Source organism: Vidua chalybeata, chromosome Z (genome assembly GCF_026979565.1).
Source record: "Vidua chalybeata isolate OUT-0048 chromosome Z, bVidCha1 merged haplotype, whole genome shotgun sequence".
NCBI classification, from domain to species: Eukaryota; Metazoa; Chordata; class Aves; order Passeriformes; family Viduidae; genus Vidua; species Vidua chalybeata.
This window is the reverse complement of record NC_071570.1, coordinates 24,952,429-24,969,596: the sequence shown is the minus strand read 5'-3', so window position 1 is coordinate 24,969,596 and position 17,168 is coordinate 24,952,429. Positions and strand designations below refer to the sequence as shown.

Here is a 17,168-nt window from a genome sequence, read left to right as displayed (position 1 = left end):
GAATCCATAAATAATCACCCAAATCCAAGATTACCCAAATAACAGACTCTGGGACTTGTATGACACAAATTAGACATAGCTGGAAATCAGCTGCATAAATATTAATCTTCCTTATTTCTCCCAGCTTTTTTTTTTTTTTTCCCTAAGGGAAAAAGTTAACAGTCTTCTACAACACTTCTAGAGCAACAGCCAATATTCTAATTGTAATTGTCTGAATTTTGTGTGTGTATCTTTGAACCTATCCCTTAACCTTAAGTGCCTGTTTTCCTCTTCTACTGAAGAAGTTAAGTGCATCTCCTTTCTTTTCAAGATAAAGATGTTATTTCTTAAAAAAAAAAAAAAAATCAACTTACAAATAAACCTCAAGAAAATAATAACCTCAAGAAAAAATGTAATCAAGAGAAAAAAGAATGGAAAACTTCAAATCTTTTCACAATTTTAATTAAAGTTATGATTACTTTAGTTGCAGGTAGGATTAATTAGGAAGCTATTAATTAGGAAGCTAAACAATTTTGATTAGAATGAACAAACACACATGCACAGTCCTAGGATGCAACAACTTCTTGCAATTAATACAAGTTTTAAAGTGCCAAGTTATTAAATTAAACAGAACTGACCTTATTTATTTGCTATGTAAGGCTAAATGGGTCAAACTGTCTTTGATGGCCTTTAAAATGTGACATTTATAGACTTTTAACAGCAAACAGTTGTCCTGATTGTACTGGATGACACCAGACGGTTTTCCTGTCCATACAAACAGAATAAACTGAACAGTAATTAATTTCTTTAAATTTTTTGCCACTAATCTTTGCCACACTGCAAGTAGCCATTACAAACCTCATATCAAATTTATTTGTGGAGAAAAGATTGAGAACTTCTCAAGGGTCCACATAGTATTGGAAATGTTGAAAGAATTTTCAAAAAAGGGAAAACTACATGTGGAATTACATACTACTCAATATTACAGAAAAAGTAATAGCTGTGTTTTTAGATTAATGTATGTAGTACTTATCATAAAAAGGGTACACAGGATTCACAGAAGTGCGATACACACTTTGTATTATTCTTTACTTGCATGAAATTCCATCTACTTTGTAACAGTTTTTGTAGCTTTTAAATATCAACAAGACACACTGTGACAAAAGAAATAAGTTACAGAGCTAGAGCTTAAGAAGGAAACATCCCACCCACTGAAGCCACATTTGTTTTGAAGCATGGATGTGTTCTTGTTTCTTCAGTGTCCCACTGGCTTCAGTGATATAGATGCAGATATTTAGTCACAGAAAATATATTCTGAGTTATGGCTCTTGCTGGAGTGGGGCAGAGACAAAATAAATAAACAAAAAGTAGAGGAGAGATAATGCAGCCCAACTTGGCAAGTATCAAGCTGAGTTCCACCTAGTCTTCACAAGACTGTCAAGCTCTTTTATCAACGTGTTCATCATTTCCCATGCAAAGGCACCCAAAGGCACATAAATGTTAGCCAAGGTATATCTCTTTCCAATTCCTTCTATTCCAGATGGTGAGCGAGTTCAGATTCTTGGGTATACAGGACTCACAGACACAAACAGCTTTTTATTCCTAGAGTCCAGCACATTTGATCTAGAGTCATTAAAGCTGGACAAAATAAAGCTTCTTTGTACTTTTTATTCAATCAAAAAATAGGGTAAACTATGCAGATGGTGTAATTATAGCTAAAAGTGTGATCATAATTTTTATTACTTAGTTGCAAATTTGCATCAAGATTGGCTTATCCTAGGAATCTTAATATGAGAAAATGAGAAGGAAGCAATTTGTGCAGTCACTCACTCTGAGAGTGATTTTTGATCAGGAATCTCCTTCAAGTGAGAAAGCAACCACTTGGTTACCATGCTAATTCCCATGGCATTTCCATGATCCCAGTTGATAGGAAAAAATACTACTATGTTTCTTTAGAAGAAAAATACATTAAAGTGAACAAAAGATGCATGCTTCCCCTGATTCTCTTGAGCTCTACAGACTTTGAATTAACAGTTCAAGCACTTTCATGCTCTTTTACCTGGACTCTTGCCTGCTTCTATCCTTTCAGTCAGAATATTTAATTTGATGAAGACCAAATTTTCTTCTCATGAACCACAGAAGTCAGGTCAGATACTCATACAACTTTGCTCATTTCCATCCTTTCACTTCCAGAATATTTAGCATAGGAAAATACTGATATGAGAACCTAAGGAAAAAGGCAAACCTTTCTATCACTCCCATTTCTGAACAAGACACAAATACCCACTGTTGCAGCTTGTTTTTAGGATCAAAATTGAAAAACAGAATACATGATCAGTATTTAAAATGAAATTTTATACAAATAACTTAAAACTGCTCACTGCGTAAAAAGGGAAAAGGCATTTTATTTGAACCTGGATTATAAGAGATGCTATCAACAGTTCAGTTTGGCATCAAATACTGAGCTATCCTAACAGCAGATTTGACCAAAGTGGATTAGCACCCGGACAGCCCAATTGTTTCTGATTGATAAGCTTTGCAGTGGTCTTCTTTGAGCTAGGAATCTGGAAAAGCATGTCTTCCAGCGTGCACATGGTTATCTGTCCTGAAGCTTGTAGTTTCGTATAAATATTTCTTAATTTGACAGAAAGGTCAGGGCTCTCTTCCATCTTTTCCCTGACTGTAGCCAGCTAAGGAAGAGAAAATGACAGATTGTTACAGTTCAGCAAGTAGAGTTCTCATTCTACCACCACACTGAAGAAAAGCAGTAACTCATAGTAAAAAAAAAAAGTACATAGTATAAGATAGGTGGCTAAGGCAATGACTCTTAAGATGAGGATTTTATGAAGCGTACATTATGCATCACCACAAAATGGTGGAAAGGCACTAGTTATCTATTAAAGAGAGTTTATTAGATTTAAAACTTCCTCAGAGTTGTACAATCCTATTTTCAGTCCTAGTACAGACAAACACAATTATTTTCTATTTAAATCCAGGAAACATAATTGCTTCCTGGAATTTACTTTCCAGATCAGCACAATTCTAATTATTATGATGTATATTCGTAAATGCACAGGACAGTACAAATCCATAAAATTCAGACTACAGAAGACTGAGAAATTCTGTTTGCTATACACAAGAGTATGAGCACAAGTGTTAGATAAATCCCTTAAAAAATATTATTATCAATACACTTTTGTGGAAGGGGACAGCAAGGACTAATGCTTAGTCTTCTTTTGACAGCTAAAAATTTCCCAAAGTAAAAATACAACACTAACACATGCAATGTTTATTTCAACAACTTTACTAAACAAAGTGCTGCTTAAAGGATTTCTTTTCAACACAGCAGTTAATATATATGGGCTATGTTTTGAAAGGTTGGCCCTCCCCTTCTTCTAGTATTTATTATTTTGCATATTAGTTATTAATTAATTACCAATCTAACAATATCACTGTTACCAGAAACGTTATTCTCATTTCATATGAAATGAAAATAGCATGGGAGGCAAGGGATTAAATCATTTAACGCCACTAAGGAAAGTGTCACCTACATTCAGATGAAATATGAGCTTCTAGAAGCAAGATCTGAAATAAAAAATGAAGCGAACAGCTAAGTGTTTTGTCCAAGAGTAGAGGAAGCCAGGCAGCTGTTTTGGCCTCAGAATGCATCAGAACCCAAACCAGAGCAGGGCGAACTCAGACACCTGAAGTTCTGAAGGTGATCCACCACTGTCATGGCTTAGCCCAGTGCCATGAACATTCTCTCATCACTGTATACTTACCACCTGCTCAGAAAACTCAGTTCTTTTCACAAAGGGAGGAGTATCTACTTCCACTGCTGCCTCTAATGTATTTATTACTTCTTTCAGCAAACCAGATCTAAGCTGGACAAGGACCTTAAAAATAAAATAAAAACACACCACACAAATAGCAGCTATCATAAGAATGCAAATTTTAACAAAAATGTTTGAGGAAGACATGAAGCAAAGGAGGGCAAAATACATTTCAAGACAGTGAACCAAGAAAAATCCATCCATTGCAAAGAAAGAGATGGAATTAGCAATTTCCTCAAATGTTTGCAGTTTTTTACCAGGTGGGACCTGGACAGGAAGGGTGAGGCTTGAGGCAGAGCTCCTCTGATGGAGCTGCACTACCTGCTCTTGAAAAAACTGGTTTTTACCATAGTTCAGAGGTCACTTACATGGCACATGCAGACTTTCTCTCAGATTGTAGACTGCACAACTAAAGAAAATAATTCTTGTATGTACACACGTGTTGATATGGTGTGCAGGAATGAAGGAGGCCTGAAGTGGGCAGAGCATTTACTTGGAGCTGGGTTTTTAAAATCTTTTGGAGCCGAAAAGCAAAAATCATAACTAGAAATTGTTCATGGGTCTATGCTCACAGATGTAGGATTGGTCTACTTTACATTCCCACCTATGGTAGGAAGTGAGTGGAGATTGTTAACAATTCAGAATGTAAGTCATCCAACTGACAGAAATTGTCTGTTTGCTCAAAAACAAGTTCAGCAACACTACTAACATGTGCCTGTGCCAGTAGGAGGCTGGTCTTCTGTTACTTTGCACTTGGGAGTTTGCACTGGCCAATGTAGCATACTCTGCAAGATTTTAACACAAGGCAAGCGTACTTACTTTAAGATTATTGTATAGTTTGTTCTCTGTTCTCATTATCTGGGAACAGTAAAATTTGGCTTGTGCTACATCGTTCTGGGAAGGAATCATAAATAATAAAAAAATAGTCATACACGTGTCACAAACTTGCACAATGAAAGAAGCACAACAGTACTTCACAACTCTTCAATAAATCACAATGCAGCATCTAGAAGCCCTTTACCGAGACCCACAGACATCAAACAGCACCCAGCCTGCAAAAGGAATACTCCATGCTGGAGTTCCCATGTCATCTGGCTCTTTAGTACTCTGTTTGTCTGTCACATGTAACCACCAGTGAGCATGAGATCACCTAAAAGATGGAAGGTTTACACACATGCTCAGTTCAACGCATGTCAGACTAATGAAATGCACCATATGTTACTGCCCAGCCCTTCTAACCTTTTGGACATACACATTTACAGTACTGTATCTATGTCATCAATTGATTTGAATAGACAGTAAATGTTACACTGACATTTACTAGACCAAGCAATGTTACTTGGGATCAAGAAACATCTCTCTTGAGCAAGAAGTGCTGTCAAAATTCATTCAGCTTAAAGAACAATTAAATGTAATGTCAAGCATTATTCCACTTGCAAAACAAGAATTTCATTATGTCATTGTACACATGAATAAATTTATTTCAATTATGCTATTTTTCAGTGTCTCCATTCACACAGATAGAGCAAAAAAGATCACAGAGTGCATAGAAACTTTTAACAATTCTACTCCATTCATCCAAATTTGTGGGTAAGATCAAATTCATAGCACTTCCAGTGTCTCTGATCTCTATTTTAACATGAAACAGAGAAAGTTCAGGACGTACCCATCCTGCATACACAAATTAATGGCAGAGAAAATCCAAACTTTATTCCAAACTTTATGATTTCCTAATAGTTACTCTCCTGCTCCACTTTTCACCCTGTGATGCGTCAGAGCCTCTTCATACCAGTACTTAGGCATATGACATAAAGCAAAACCTCCTGGGCAGAAACATGTTGTGGAGACCACCTCCCCAGCAGTAGTGAAATACACATCAAAGCCTTTGAGTCTGCCTCCCAAGACTAACATTTAAAAGAGACGATTGCACAAATACTTTAAATTATCATTTTAATTCTATTTAAAGGAAATTACCACTAAGTAGCAGTATCTGCAGGACTAGATCCATGGTGACACCTAACCTGTTGGCCTAACTCTGTAATTTTTTAATGTTCTAGATGGTATTATCACAAAATACCTGTGCATTAGACTTGAGACATATGTTTAGATTTAGAAACTTCCATATTCAATTTGTGTGAGCATTGTCTATAATCCCACTATTTCAGGAGCCTAAAAGTTCCCATACTTGAAGCTATTACATAGTTATGCTTTCTCCACGTTAGCGTCCTTTCACTATCTGTCTACAGGAAAACTAGAGAGTATCTCTCTCTCTCTACAGAGACACAGGCACAATCAAAATCAAAGAGACCATACCTGCTTGAGAGCAGTTGCCATTGCAAAGCAATATGCTCGCAGTGGTAACATGTCACCTTTTAGCTGTGCTTCTTCAAGCAGTCTCACAGAGATTTTGGAAGACTCTGGGTTGCCCTGCACGGAAATATCAGAGGAAGTTGTGCTTGTTATTTTGGTTACCTGAAAGGACTATAAGCACTTGCAATCATATTCAGAAGGTATTCAGAAGTCAACATACAATCACAAAGGCAATATGCATCTGAACCTAACCAAGCAGATTCTGTGCAGCTCTTTTTGAGAAACACAACATAAAAATATGATATTCGAAGTGATAGAGGTCACTGGAGGGTAAAAATAACTTCTATTATTTTAACAACTACACCTTGCCCTACTACTTCGGCTTCTGCAATAAATGAAACAGTCCCAGCAGTATCCTAAACAAACAGATATTTTAATTTTCACTTTAAAATAATTTCTAAATCAGGAAGGAAGATTAATTTTTGTTGTTACTTTATTATAAAAGCTACATTAGATAGTTACTGAAAATCAACATTTTCTAAGCTTTGAACATATGTTGCACATATCTTGGATCCCAGCATTCTAACTGCAGGCCACGTTAAAAAAATTGCAAGCATATTAGGAAAGAAGCTACAGCAGACCTAAAGGCTTAACTTAACTCATTGGAACTGAGAATTTCAGACAAACCACATACACTACTGCTGAGGTACCATTTTAGGCTATAACTGAGAAACCTGAGGAAGTTTAGTCTAGTGGTATAATTTTTTTCCCTAGCTAGTGTCTTTATAAAAGATGAGGAAATGAAAGAAGAGTTTCCAAATTAGTTTGGGAAAGGTTCACATTAAAATTTCAAACTGCAGAACTGACTCAAATCTGGAGAGGAAGGTCAAAATAAAAAAGTTCTGGGATCTCACTTTGCTATGAGAGGGAAACAGTTCTAAGAAAACACTCACTGACATATTCTAGTTTCTTACCATGCTCATGCTCTTTTTCTTTGAGCTAAACATACAGTTGAGCTCAAGGGGCTGCCTGTTTGCCTAAAGGCATTAATTTATGCTTCTTTTCTCCATTCAGCTGTCCATTTTCATCAGGTGGGTAGGGAACAGATCACAACTCTATTCCTTGTCAAATTTGTGTACAATTACAGAAATGGTTCAAGACTGCTTGTAGGGGGAGGGGACAACTGGATGGGGGATGTCTGGCAAATAGAACATATCATGTATATGCCTTAAGGAAACGACACTATAAAACCAATACTGAGGCTGAAGCACAGTGTATTGTCTGAAGAGATGCAAACATCATAGAGAAAGAATACTCTAAGGTACTCAAAGGTAATCAAAGGCTGTACTAAATTTGTTCCTCAATGCTCATGTCCATGCAACGTTTTAGAGATTTGCTTTGTCACATTAGTTTGTATGGCAAACAATGTATGTGCATCATATTACGCATGATGAAGCACCATAGGACTTACATAATTTTTAAATACTTGCACTAGATACAAAATCATGACAAGGAAAATATGGAAACCCCCAAAAAATTCCAAAATTTAAAATGAAAAAAAAAGTAAGAGATAGAGAAGGCATTTCAAACACTTCTTCATTCATAATACTTACCAGTTTATAACATATTGCAACTGCAAGTAGATAGGTTTCTTTGTTGAAAGGTATACCTTGTTTTTTCATTTCTACCAGAACTTCCAAAGCACCTATCAAAAATATATTAGTGTTACTCACTTCATAAATTTAAAGCTGTACTTTTCATAACTGAAAAGAAGAAACAATTCAATAAGGTATGAGTTCAAGTACTTTATTTGAAAATATGAATGTAAACTGAAATCTGTTATTTGAAAAATTCAAAGAGTTTTTAATGCAGGGTCATTTGGATCTCTTTCAACTTAGCAAGGAGGTTTTCAGTTTACACTGGCACATGGCCTTATTCCTCTATTATTTTTACCTGAAAATGTAAAACTAAATTCTGTATACTTGACAAAACCACCCTCATTGTTCCTAACTGCCCAGAAAGCTTCTACCACTGTATGCAAACTACATAACATCTCCTCATTAACCCATATATTCCATTTCTCAATGTTGAACCACAGAATTCACAGAATCACTAGGTTGGAAGAGACCTTCATGATCTTCGAGACCAACCCAGCTGTAACACCTCAACTAAACCCTGGCGCCAAATGCCACATCCAGTCTTTCTTAAAACACATCTAGGGATGGAGACTCCACCATATCTGCAGGCAAACCATTCCAATACTTTACCATCATTTCTGCAAAAAACTTTTCCCTTATATCCAACCCATATTTCCCTTGGCACAGCAGCAACTTTTAGGACAACTGCTGGATTTAAATTTGCCAAATATAAAGAGACCAGCCGTTATGTGTTCAACAAATATCAAATAAAGGGATTTGCTTGAAAGGCTTTAAGGTGCTCTCATGGGAAGTCTTTTAAATTAGGTCAGATGATTTCTCCTCAGCTTCATAAAGGGCCAAACTGATTTGAAGCATTGGACTTCCACATTGCAGTAGCCACGCTGAGAGAGGACACAAGTAGAAAGGTACTCTTCCTTGCTCTGACACAAATGCAGAATGGAGAAAAAAAAATTTGAGGAAATTAACATTCCAAAGTTCACATTCCAAAGCTATTCAGATTTTGAACAGAGTAGAAAAAATGCTATGGGAAATTACAAAGCAAAGCAAAGTGATGAAGGTTTGGGGAAAAAAGCTCTCTTGGACAACAACAGTTCTGTGGAACTTGAATGGCAAGAATTCTGTGGGGAGTATGAAACAAATAGACCCTACTATTTTTATTACACACTACAATGCAACACATTCACATCCACAGTTATTTACATGATGTTTGGCCATCTAAAACCATAGCAAATCAGCAAATACACATATAATATATATACACATACACACCACTTACAGTGAGAAGCATCCTACCCAAAATTATTTTGCCTTAGCAAATACAGTACTTACTTTCAAAATGGCCCTTTTTAAACAACATAGTCATCAAAATATGGAATGATGTACTGTCTGAGAAAAAACCATGCAAATTCTGGAGAGGAAATAGAGCAAGCATAAAAAAATCAGGGCAGTGAAGAGTCTTACTGTGCACAGCATTTAGCAGGTCTTACTACTGGAATAAGTCTAATCTTTACAAGTTCAGCATTTAACTCTCTCTGACTGTCTGTCTCTCTGTCAAATGATGTCTAAAATACCAGTGACTCATTATGGTCAAAAGCTCACTAAAATTAAACAGAAATTTCCCAGAGAGTTCCACTATAATTTTTTTTAAATGACCTCTAAGTCAATGGAAGCAGAAGTCACTGACAGTTTGCAGCTGATGAACAATATCTTTTGGAGTGAAGTACCACCACCATGACATTGAATGAAGTTTTTACTAATCACAATATCAAATGATTAGTATAAGAGCTTGAGTGATGATGGTAAGAGTACCAGAAGAGAGAGGAATTAAATTTTAGAACACTAAACACTGTGTGTTGGGAATAGATAAATAAAATATTAGAGGTATTGAGCTTCTGCAGCAGAATCTGGAGAAGTGTTACTGTACCTTACTACCCACCAGTTACTATGTACTATAAGTACAGCAGTTCTTGTCTTAATGATACAGATCTCAATTAAAAAAACTCAAACCATAAAGGAAATGACATATACTCTTTCTTATACATGTCTAACTTAAGAATAGCAACAAGACTTCTCTCGTTTCTGGCTAGACATATCTCATGCCTTAATGAATTAATATCAGTGAGATCTTCATTGGTTGCCAGAGATTTTTGAAGTCACAACATTATTGCACACACTGGACCTGATTATTATATTGCCTTAATAGCACACACAGAATTTTAGAAATGTTCGGGAAAAAGTCCTTCAGTTTCTTCAGCACTAAAATGACCAAATTCCTGAGCTGATGACTATCATACCAACTCTATAGTGTTCAGAGAGAGACTGAAGTACAGAGCAGCATGGTAAACCTGTTGGTACAAGTAATCCAAGGAATTTCAGAGGACTACCACAGAAAAACTTACAAGTGCTCATTTCCAAGAATGATTTAATGCAACACAGGATGCAGGAAAACATGCATCAGCTGTATTCATTTAAGTAATTATACTTTCATCAATACTTTTTATTCTATTTTTATTCAAATGATGCAGTTATACAGAAATAAAATAAAGTTACCAATCAAACTAACATTTAATTTCCTTTCAATTACTGTACTAAAATAAAAAAAAATGTAATCTGCACACCTACATTAATGTTATAGACATTTTTGTTACTGCAACAGATCTTCAAGTCTATCAGCTCATGCAAGGCTCATGTGTAGCATACCATTACTCATATTTGACTAATAATAAGAACAACACTATGTTTAATATATATACAGGGGAATTACCTGATCTTTGATAAGTTCTACTGCAGGTCTTTCAAGATCTAGCTCATAACACAGCCTCATAAAGAGTGGCCCAAATTTAAAATTATGTAAGGCTGTGATTCTATTCTGTTCATGGTACCTATGGGAAAGATTAAAAAATTAATCACACAGGGCATGGAATTTGCCAAGGGAGAACAGCTTTAAATAGACAGCCAGATCTATAGATGCAGTGACAGAGGCACACTTTCCTGGCTGCACCAGCCTAAAATATATAGATAACAGGAAATCAATTTTAAGGAAAATTATTCTTTTGATCAAACAAATAAATAAACTGGTAATAAATAATCGCTTTAAATACTAATAGAGTAGCCTTCATTGAATAAATAATAGGATGGGTCTCTGCCTTGAAAATTCTGAGCTACTTTACCTTCTATTCATGGGACAACAGCAAAGGAAGTTGCAGCAGTTTATTTTAGCAGCAGTACCTCAACAAAAAGATAGTGCATTTCACTTTTTTCTTTATAGCCCCTATATTGTATTTGCTGGGAAAGTTTTCATTCAAAAAACCTTCAGCTACTGATCACTGGTTGCAGGCCAGTTTATAACCAGGCATGTTTTGGCTGGAATGCCCCAGAACATCTCTGCCTCGCAGCTCTGGGATAATTTTTCTCTCTGGTTCACCATACTATAGGACACTACTTTGTTCCATAGCTAAACTCTCCTTTGACCTGAGAGTCTCTAAAGGGTTGGAAGATCCAAAGTATTTAAATAAAAATACAGCCTTAAATGAAGGGATTAACTATGCATATTGCAATTAGGGTAAGACCTCACCTCAACTGCAGCTATAGCCTGGGATGATCTAATAAAAGCAAAAAGATAAAGACAGAAAAGAGTGTTACCTGGATTGTTAGAAATACCTGTAAATAATTTTTCTGGCTAGTTCCACATCAGATGAAGTCTGACATAAATGCAGCAAATTTTTTAATTCATTTCTGAAAATGATTCCATTTTTCTTTAGTTTTTCTTTAATATTTTTGAAATATTGATCTGAAAAGAAAACACATACAGCAGCAATATATAGACAATTCCGTTACTTGAGTTACATACTTAGTACCTGAAACATGGAGACTCAATGAAGCAGAACTCTTGTTTTTTTCACCAAGAAAACTGCGTAAAACTTCTAACAGACAAGCATGTCAATATGTCCCCATGAAGTCATGTCAGACTTAGAAAACCAAGGAGATGCTTACTGTGAACTTAATTTCACTATATATGTTATGGAGCATATCAGGTAATACAAAAGTTTTGACAAGGAACAAAGTTTTGTGACATTTAATGTTCTTTTTCTAAAAGGCAAGCAAGCAAACAAAACCATTTCCACTCAGCATTCAAATGACCACAAGAACTTCTACTCAATACTGTTCAGATAGAAGACTTAAATTCCTTCACAGCTGACAAACACACAAACACTTTAATACGTAATCTACCTATTTCTTTAAATAGTTGTAGTTGCTACCCTTCTACTCCAAAAGAGAGGGTTCTCCATCCAGCACATTTTCCTATGACAAAGCAAGCAGAAAGACTACTCCTTCAGTTGGTATCCTCTGACTCAGATACACACAAGATTAAAATCACATGTACCACCTAGCAGCTCCATTCCTCTCATGGTGCTGCCAGCATCTTGGGCTGGGAAATGAACTTTTCTGCAGCAGTTGCTGATTCGCTGCTCTTCCCAAGCTAGTAACCTGCACAAGAGGTGCAAAGCAGGCACCCCAGAGAACAATGTGTACAGTTACTTAATAAACATCTGTGGCAACATGCAAATATAAGTCCTTACTCAAGACTGAGGTGCAGAATTGAAGCCTGTGAAGCCAGACAAATGTGTATGTACAAATATGCACATATAATGGCTGTGACGTGTTCAAAGCTGTGCAGGAATTTCAAAAATATTTGTGATCTGAACTGTATTTACATAATTCTAGCTAACTGTATAACTGCTGTAGCTAATAGTATAACTACTGTAACTACTGTAAAATAATTGTAGTTAATACTTGCCTCATAACAACAATAAATAATAGCTATTATATATTCTGTAAAACAGTTATTACTGCTTTTCCCTAAACTTTCTAAATCAAGTTTATTACTAACCATAATTACTTCTTTCAATCTTTCAGGTATAACATTAAATACTCAACACAGAAATCACACACACATACAGACAAATATGTGCTTGGAACAATGTTTTCATTCGTTTTCAAAGGATACAGTTTACATAAAACCAGAAGGTCAACTGTGATCTATGAAGCAAAATATTTGGCTTCTACTAACCTGCTTTAGCAGAAATAATTGACCCCCAGTTCAATGATTTTCAAGTACAGGATGAATAAACTGTGATATTATGATATCATTATCCCAGCAAAATATAGTGATACTATGACTCACAACTATACAATTTAAATTCTACTTAATATAGAAAAAATATAAGGATGATTTTACTTCCCTCTCTGTCCCAGAAGAGGGAAGTAAAAAGAGGGTTTATATAAAGCTAGATCTGATTATTTGTCTCTTCTTGCCTTAAAATTAGCTACAACCTTTGGAACAGTTGTGAATTTCTATCACTAGCACACTCACGCATGATAAACCAAGAGTTATACCTTGCTTTTCTTAAATAATAAGGGCAGCTTCATGTTTATATTTATGTTTCTTAAAGAAAGGAATTTGTATACATTTTAAATAGCATGACAAAATCAGAAAAATTCCACTGATCCCTCTCCTACATTAATTTGGAAAACATGGATTTGTTTTTCATATTCTAAGTAGCATATATCATTTGGAATCAGAACTACAAGTGAGAATGCACTCAAATATTAAAAAAAAATTAAAATATGCTAACAAAATTTAGGGAGCAGATTTTTAAAAAAAATTACCGTGAAAGCCCTTTTCTCGATAGTAAGGTAATTATTTATCTTTGTGCTAACTTTCTGTGCTGAAATTATACTTGAAGCAAGGTTTGTAGACTGAAATAGTTTCTTCTATTAGACTAGCTAACAAAGTTTGAAAAGTGAGGGCACAAACATTTCAGGTCTTCTGTAAACAACTTACATACATTAAAGCTTCTCAACATGTATTTTTAACACAGCATAACTAATACTACATTTCATTCTACAAAGCCTCAGATGTTCCAATAATGTTAAGTACAAAATATTTGCAAGAGGAAGACATAATTTGTTTCTTTAAGTGAGGTCAATTGGTGACATATTATGACAACTTTGACTGTGTGTTTCCTAAGACTCATGCTTAAGTGGTGACTATGAAATGAATGGTATACCTTTATTGCCATGAAGCTCATTTCTAATTGCCACTTTCATCTGCTGAAATTCTTGTAACTTTATATCTTCTTCTGTTAGCAGATACCGCTTCCCTGCCATAAGAAAAAAAAAGAGGAAGGTCGAGTTTTATGTTACACTGGATGATTTAACAGTACAGAACCTAGCATATATGAATTACGGACAACTGTGCGATGCCAGACCATTGGGATAGGACACTAAAAAATAGACTGCAAAAACTGCGGTTACTCACATCACTGATAAAAGAACCCAAATAATATGTCACGGCTTTCCAGAGCTTACGTGTACAAGGACGAAGAAGTATCTAGTTATTGGATGTGCAAAAGAAAAACTAGAGGCCACACTCCTCTCCACTAAGCCAAGGTACAAGAAGATTCTCCACAAAATTCCTGCTCCCTCCTTTACACTTTTATAAGGATTTGTCTTCTTTTGCTTTGTATTCCACAATTCACTAGTGGCACAACTTGCTTATCCCACAAGTGCTGTCCTTGCTACTATAAAATGAAACATTCTGTAAGCTCCAAATGCAGCAGGAAGTCACAAGAAGCTTATTTTTTTAATTCATAAAACCAACAAGTGTATTATTTGGATTGTTAGGTTATTACTAGGTCTCATTACTGGAGACCTAGTAATGCTCTGCTGCAGTACAGACATCAGAGGTAAGACTGAGTCTTACCTTAGTCACTGAGTCTAGAATGTCAAAATTAACTTTGGGTGCTGACCTCAACTGTACTGTGTTGCCAGCTGCTTTAAAACAAGCATCATGCAAAAGCTATTTGACAAGTTTTTGCTGTCACAAAAGCAGGTGTCTAGAGGATTTTTATTTGCAACTACTGTCTTTGTCACAGAGAGTCACAGTAACAGCTTGCAGTGTTACGATCTAATATTTTAAGGTTTGGCTTATAAGGAATTATTCTAATCACGGAAATATAAGAGCAAGTATTGAACTGGGTTAGGTTATTTATTCTCATTCTGCATACCCCTAGGAAAACGTAACTGGCCATATAAATAAAAACACTTGTTTTCTAGGCAAGTGAAGCATGATAATGACATGCTTCATAAAATGTGAAGAAAAAAATCCATTAAATGGCACATTTATCTATTAAATTTAATTGAAACAGTTCCAATGGGTAAAGAAATATGTTTTATTCAGCATGAAATTCACCTGGATTACACTGCCATTTTCTTCCTACAGACCTCTGTTGGTCTACCACTGAAAGACCATCCTTGTCATGGGCCTCTCCAAAGCTAGTGCAGAAATTATGCTGGTGCTTGGGGTGGGACTAGTGCACCACACATCAGGACACTCAGTGGTCAGTGTCAATAGGGAGATTAGGGCAGCACAATTTTATCTTTCTTGAATTCAATTTACTGAATTGTACTGCTTCCTTAGACTCGTACCTTACAGTGTTACACAAATGTTTCAAAACCAAAGGGTCTGCCAAATAAAAGGAGGGAGATGAATATGAGAGCTGGCATGTGCAGATGGTGCAGACTATTCCAGAGAACTCAACCAACCAAGCTGCTTAGCGTCAGGCACACTGCAACCCTCTAAATGGCCAGTCTCTGAAGGGGATGGGCAGAACACCACTCAGAGAGAGTTGTCTCCATGTCTCTGAGGGATATAACAGAGGTGTAACCTGAGCAAAACTTTCAGCACTGCTGGCACAGCAGGACAATAGCCCAGCCAGGGCCTAGGCCTAAGCTGGGGAGCCCTCTGCCATGCACCTCTTTTCCATGCGCCCCTTTTTCCTTATCTCTGAATCCCAGGGTCTGGATAAGGCTGTCATCCTCCCAGAATAAATACACATTAATCAAGCTGCACGTTTATTTGGGTGTTTTTTTTTTTTTTTATGTCATATCCTGACAGTAGCAAGCAGGGATACGCTGATTAACACTGACCTCTGGAGTGACCTTATTGCAGCCTTTCAGTGGGGCCCACAAGAGAGCTGGAGTGGAACGGGCACAAGGGCGTGTAGTGCTACAACACATGGTAACAGACTAGAGTGAAAGGCTTTGATTAGAGAATAGGTTTAGATAACATATGAAGAAGAAATTCTTTATTGGGAGGGTGGAAGACAGTGGAATAAGGTGCTTAGAGAAGCTGCGGATCTAGCATTCCTGGACATGCTCAGGGCCAGGTTGGATGGGGCTCTGAGCAATGTGGTCTAGTGGAAGGTGTCCCTATGGCTCGGAGTTCGCAGTGGATGATATTTAAGGTCCCTTCCAACTCAGACCGATTCTGTGACGTCTCTCCCCGGGGGGCACCTCTGCCATGCCAGCTCGGCCTGTCCACAGCACCACAATCCGCGGCGCTCCGCGCCACAACACTCCGCCCCGAGAAGGGCATCCGCGCAAGAACTACAGCTCCCGTCAGGCATACAGCTGGCAGCGGCGGATGGGCCTGCCGGGAGCTGCAGTACTCCGGTAGCTCCGCAGCCAGCGCGCAGCCCCGCGCCCCGGCCGGGCATCCCGGCGCCCACCCCCGCCGCACAAGCCGCGGTACCTCCGGGAGCGCAGACCCAGCCGCCCGGGGTGGGCGGGTGGACCGCCGAGCGCCGCGCCGCCTCCCGCGCCGCCCGCCCGGAGCCGCCCGCCAGCACCGCCGCCATCTCCCGGCCGGGCCCGAGGGGCGGGGCGCTCGCAGCTTGCTCCGCTCCGCCGCCCGCCTCCTCCGGCCTCGGCGCCATGGCCGCCCCCGTGCTCCGGCGCGCCGTCCTCTGCAGCGGGAGCGCCCTCGGCGCGGCCCCAGGTCGGTGCGCTGGTGGCGGGGCGGGGGGCGCGGCGCTGGCCGTCGTGGTTGCCGCCGGCTGCGGTGGGGAGTATGAGCAAGGACGGGCTGTTGCGTAGGGACTTGACTCACCTTTCCCTCTTCATCTCATTCTGTGTGCATATGTGGAATTGGGGATAGCTCAGAAGACGTTTAGTGGCTAGTATGTAGTGCAGGAGACCGTTCGCAATTTGTTTTTTTAATAGGTAATTGATTTCATAGCTCGACATGGTAGGACCTGTTTTTTGGGTTAGGGCAAGCCACGCGGAATTGTACACGCGGCAGTGCGTGTTCAGGAAAACTGGTACGGGAGGTGACGGAGGCGCCACCAAGGCCGATGTTTTGGAAAAGCCTAAGACCTGACCTTTGGGAAGAACTGAGCCCAGTAAGGCTGGTACGGTGTGGTGGCGGTGGGTGGCCGCTGCGCCTTCCGCCCTCGCCGAGCACGTGTTTCTCTGTGCCGCGTCCTGGCAGCCGGAGACGCGCGGCCCGGCCGGGCCGCCCTGGCTCCGGGCCTGGCCTCGGAGC

The 17,168-nt window shown here is 38.4% G+C and overlaps 2 protein-coding genes across 5 annotated transcripts in view; one reads left to right on the top strand and one right to left on the bottom strand.

Moving 5' to 3' along the window:
- Window positions 1-425: 425 nt before the first annotated feature.
- PTCD2 (pentatricopeptide repeat domain 2) lies at window positions 426-16,560 on the bottom strand. 2 transcript variants are annotated; one of them, XM_053932945.1, is made up of 10 exons: window positions 16,377-16,560; window positions 13,852-13,944; window positions 11,441-11,570; window positions 10,545-10,662; window positions 9,110-9,188; window positions 7,736-7,827; window positions 6,126-6,239; window positions 4,632-4,706; window positions 3,762-3,875; window positions 426-2,669 (listed from the first exon to the last, which is right to left on the bottom strand). In XM_053932945.1, the coding sequence occupies exons 1-10, from the start codon at window positions 16,558-16,560 to the stop codon at window positions 2,445-2,447; spliced, it is 1,224 nt and encodes a 407-aa protein (XP_053788920.1). In that variant the 3' UTR covers window positions 426-2,444. The 2 variants fall into 2 exon arrangements, with proteins under 2 accessions (XP_053788920.1, XP_053788921.1); XM_053932946.1 differs by lacking the exon at window positions 16,377-16,560 and adding an exon at window positions 15,773-15,819.
- Window positions 16,541-17,168, top strand: part of MRPS27 (mitochondrial ribosomal protein S27) — a 43,910-nt gene continuing 43,282 nt past the window's right edge. For 2 of the 3 annotated variants that reach the window (XR_008428838.1, XM_053932943.1), the window contains exon 1: window positions 16,542-16,622. Coding sequence is in view for 2 of the 3 variants with exons in the window: in XM_053932943.1 (XP_053788918.1) it covers window positions 16,559-16,622 (64 nt within the window). In the remaining variant the exon portion in view is untranslated. Of the gene's footprint in view, window positions 16,623-17,168 lie in introns of all 3 variants that reach the window. The other variant, XM_053932944.1, reaches the window with a different exon arrangement.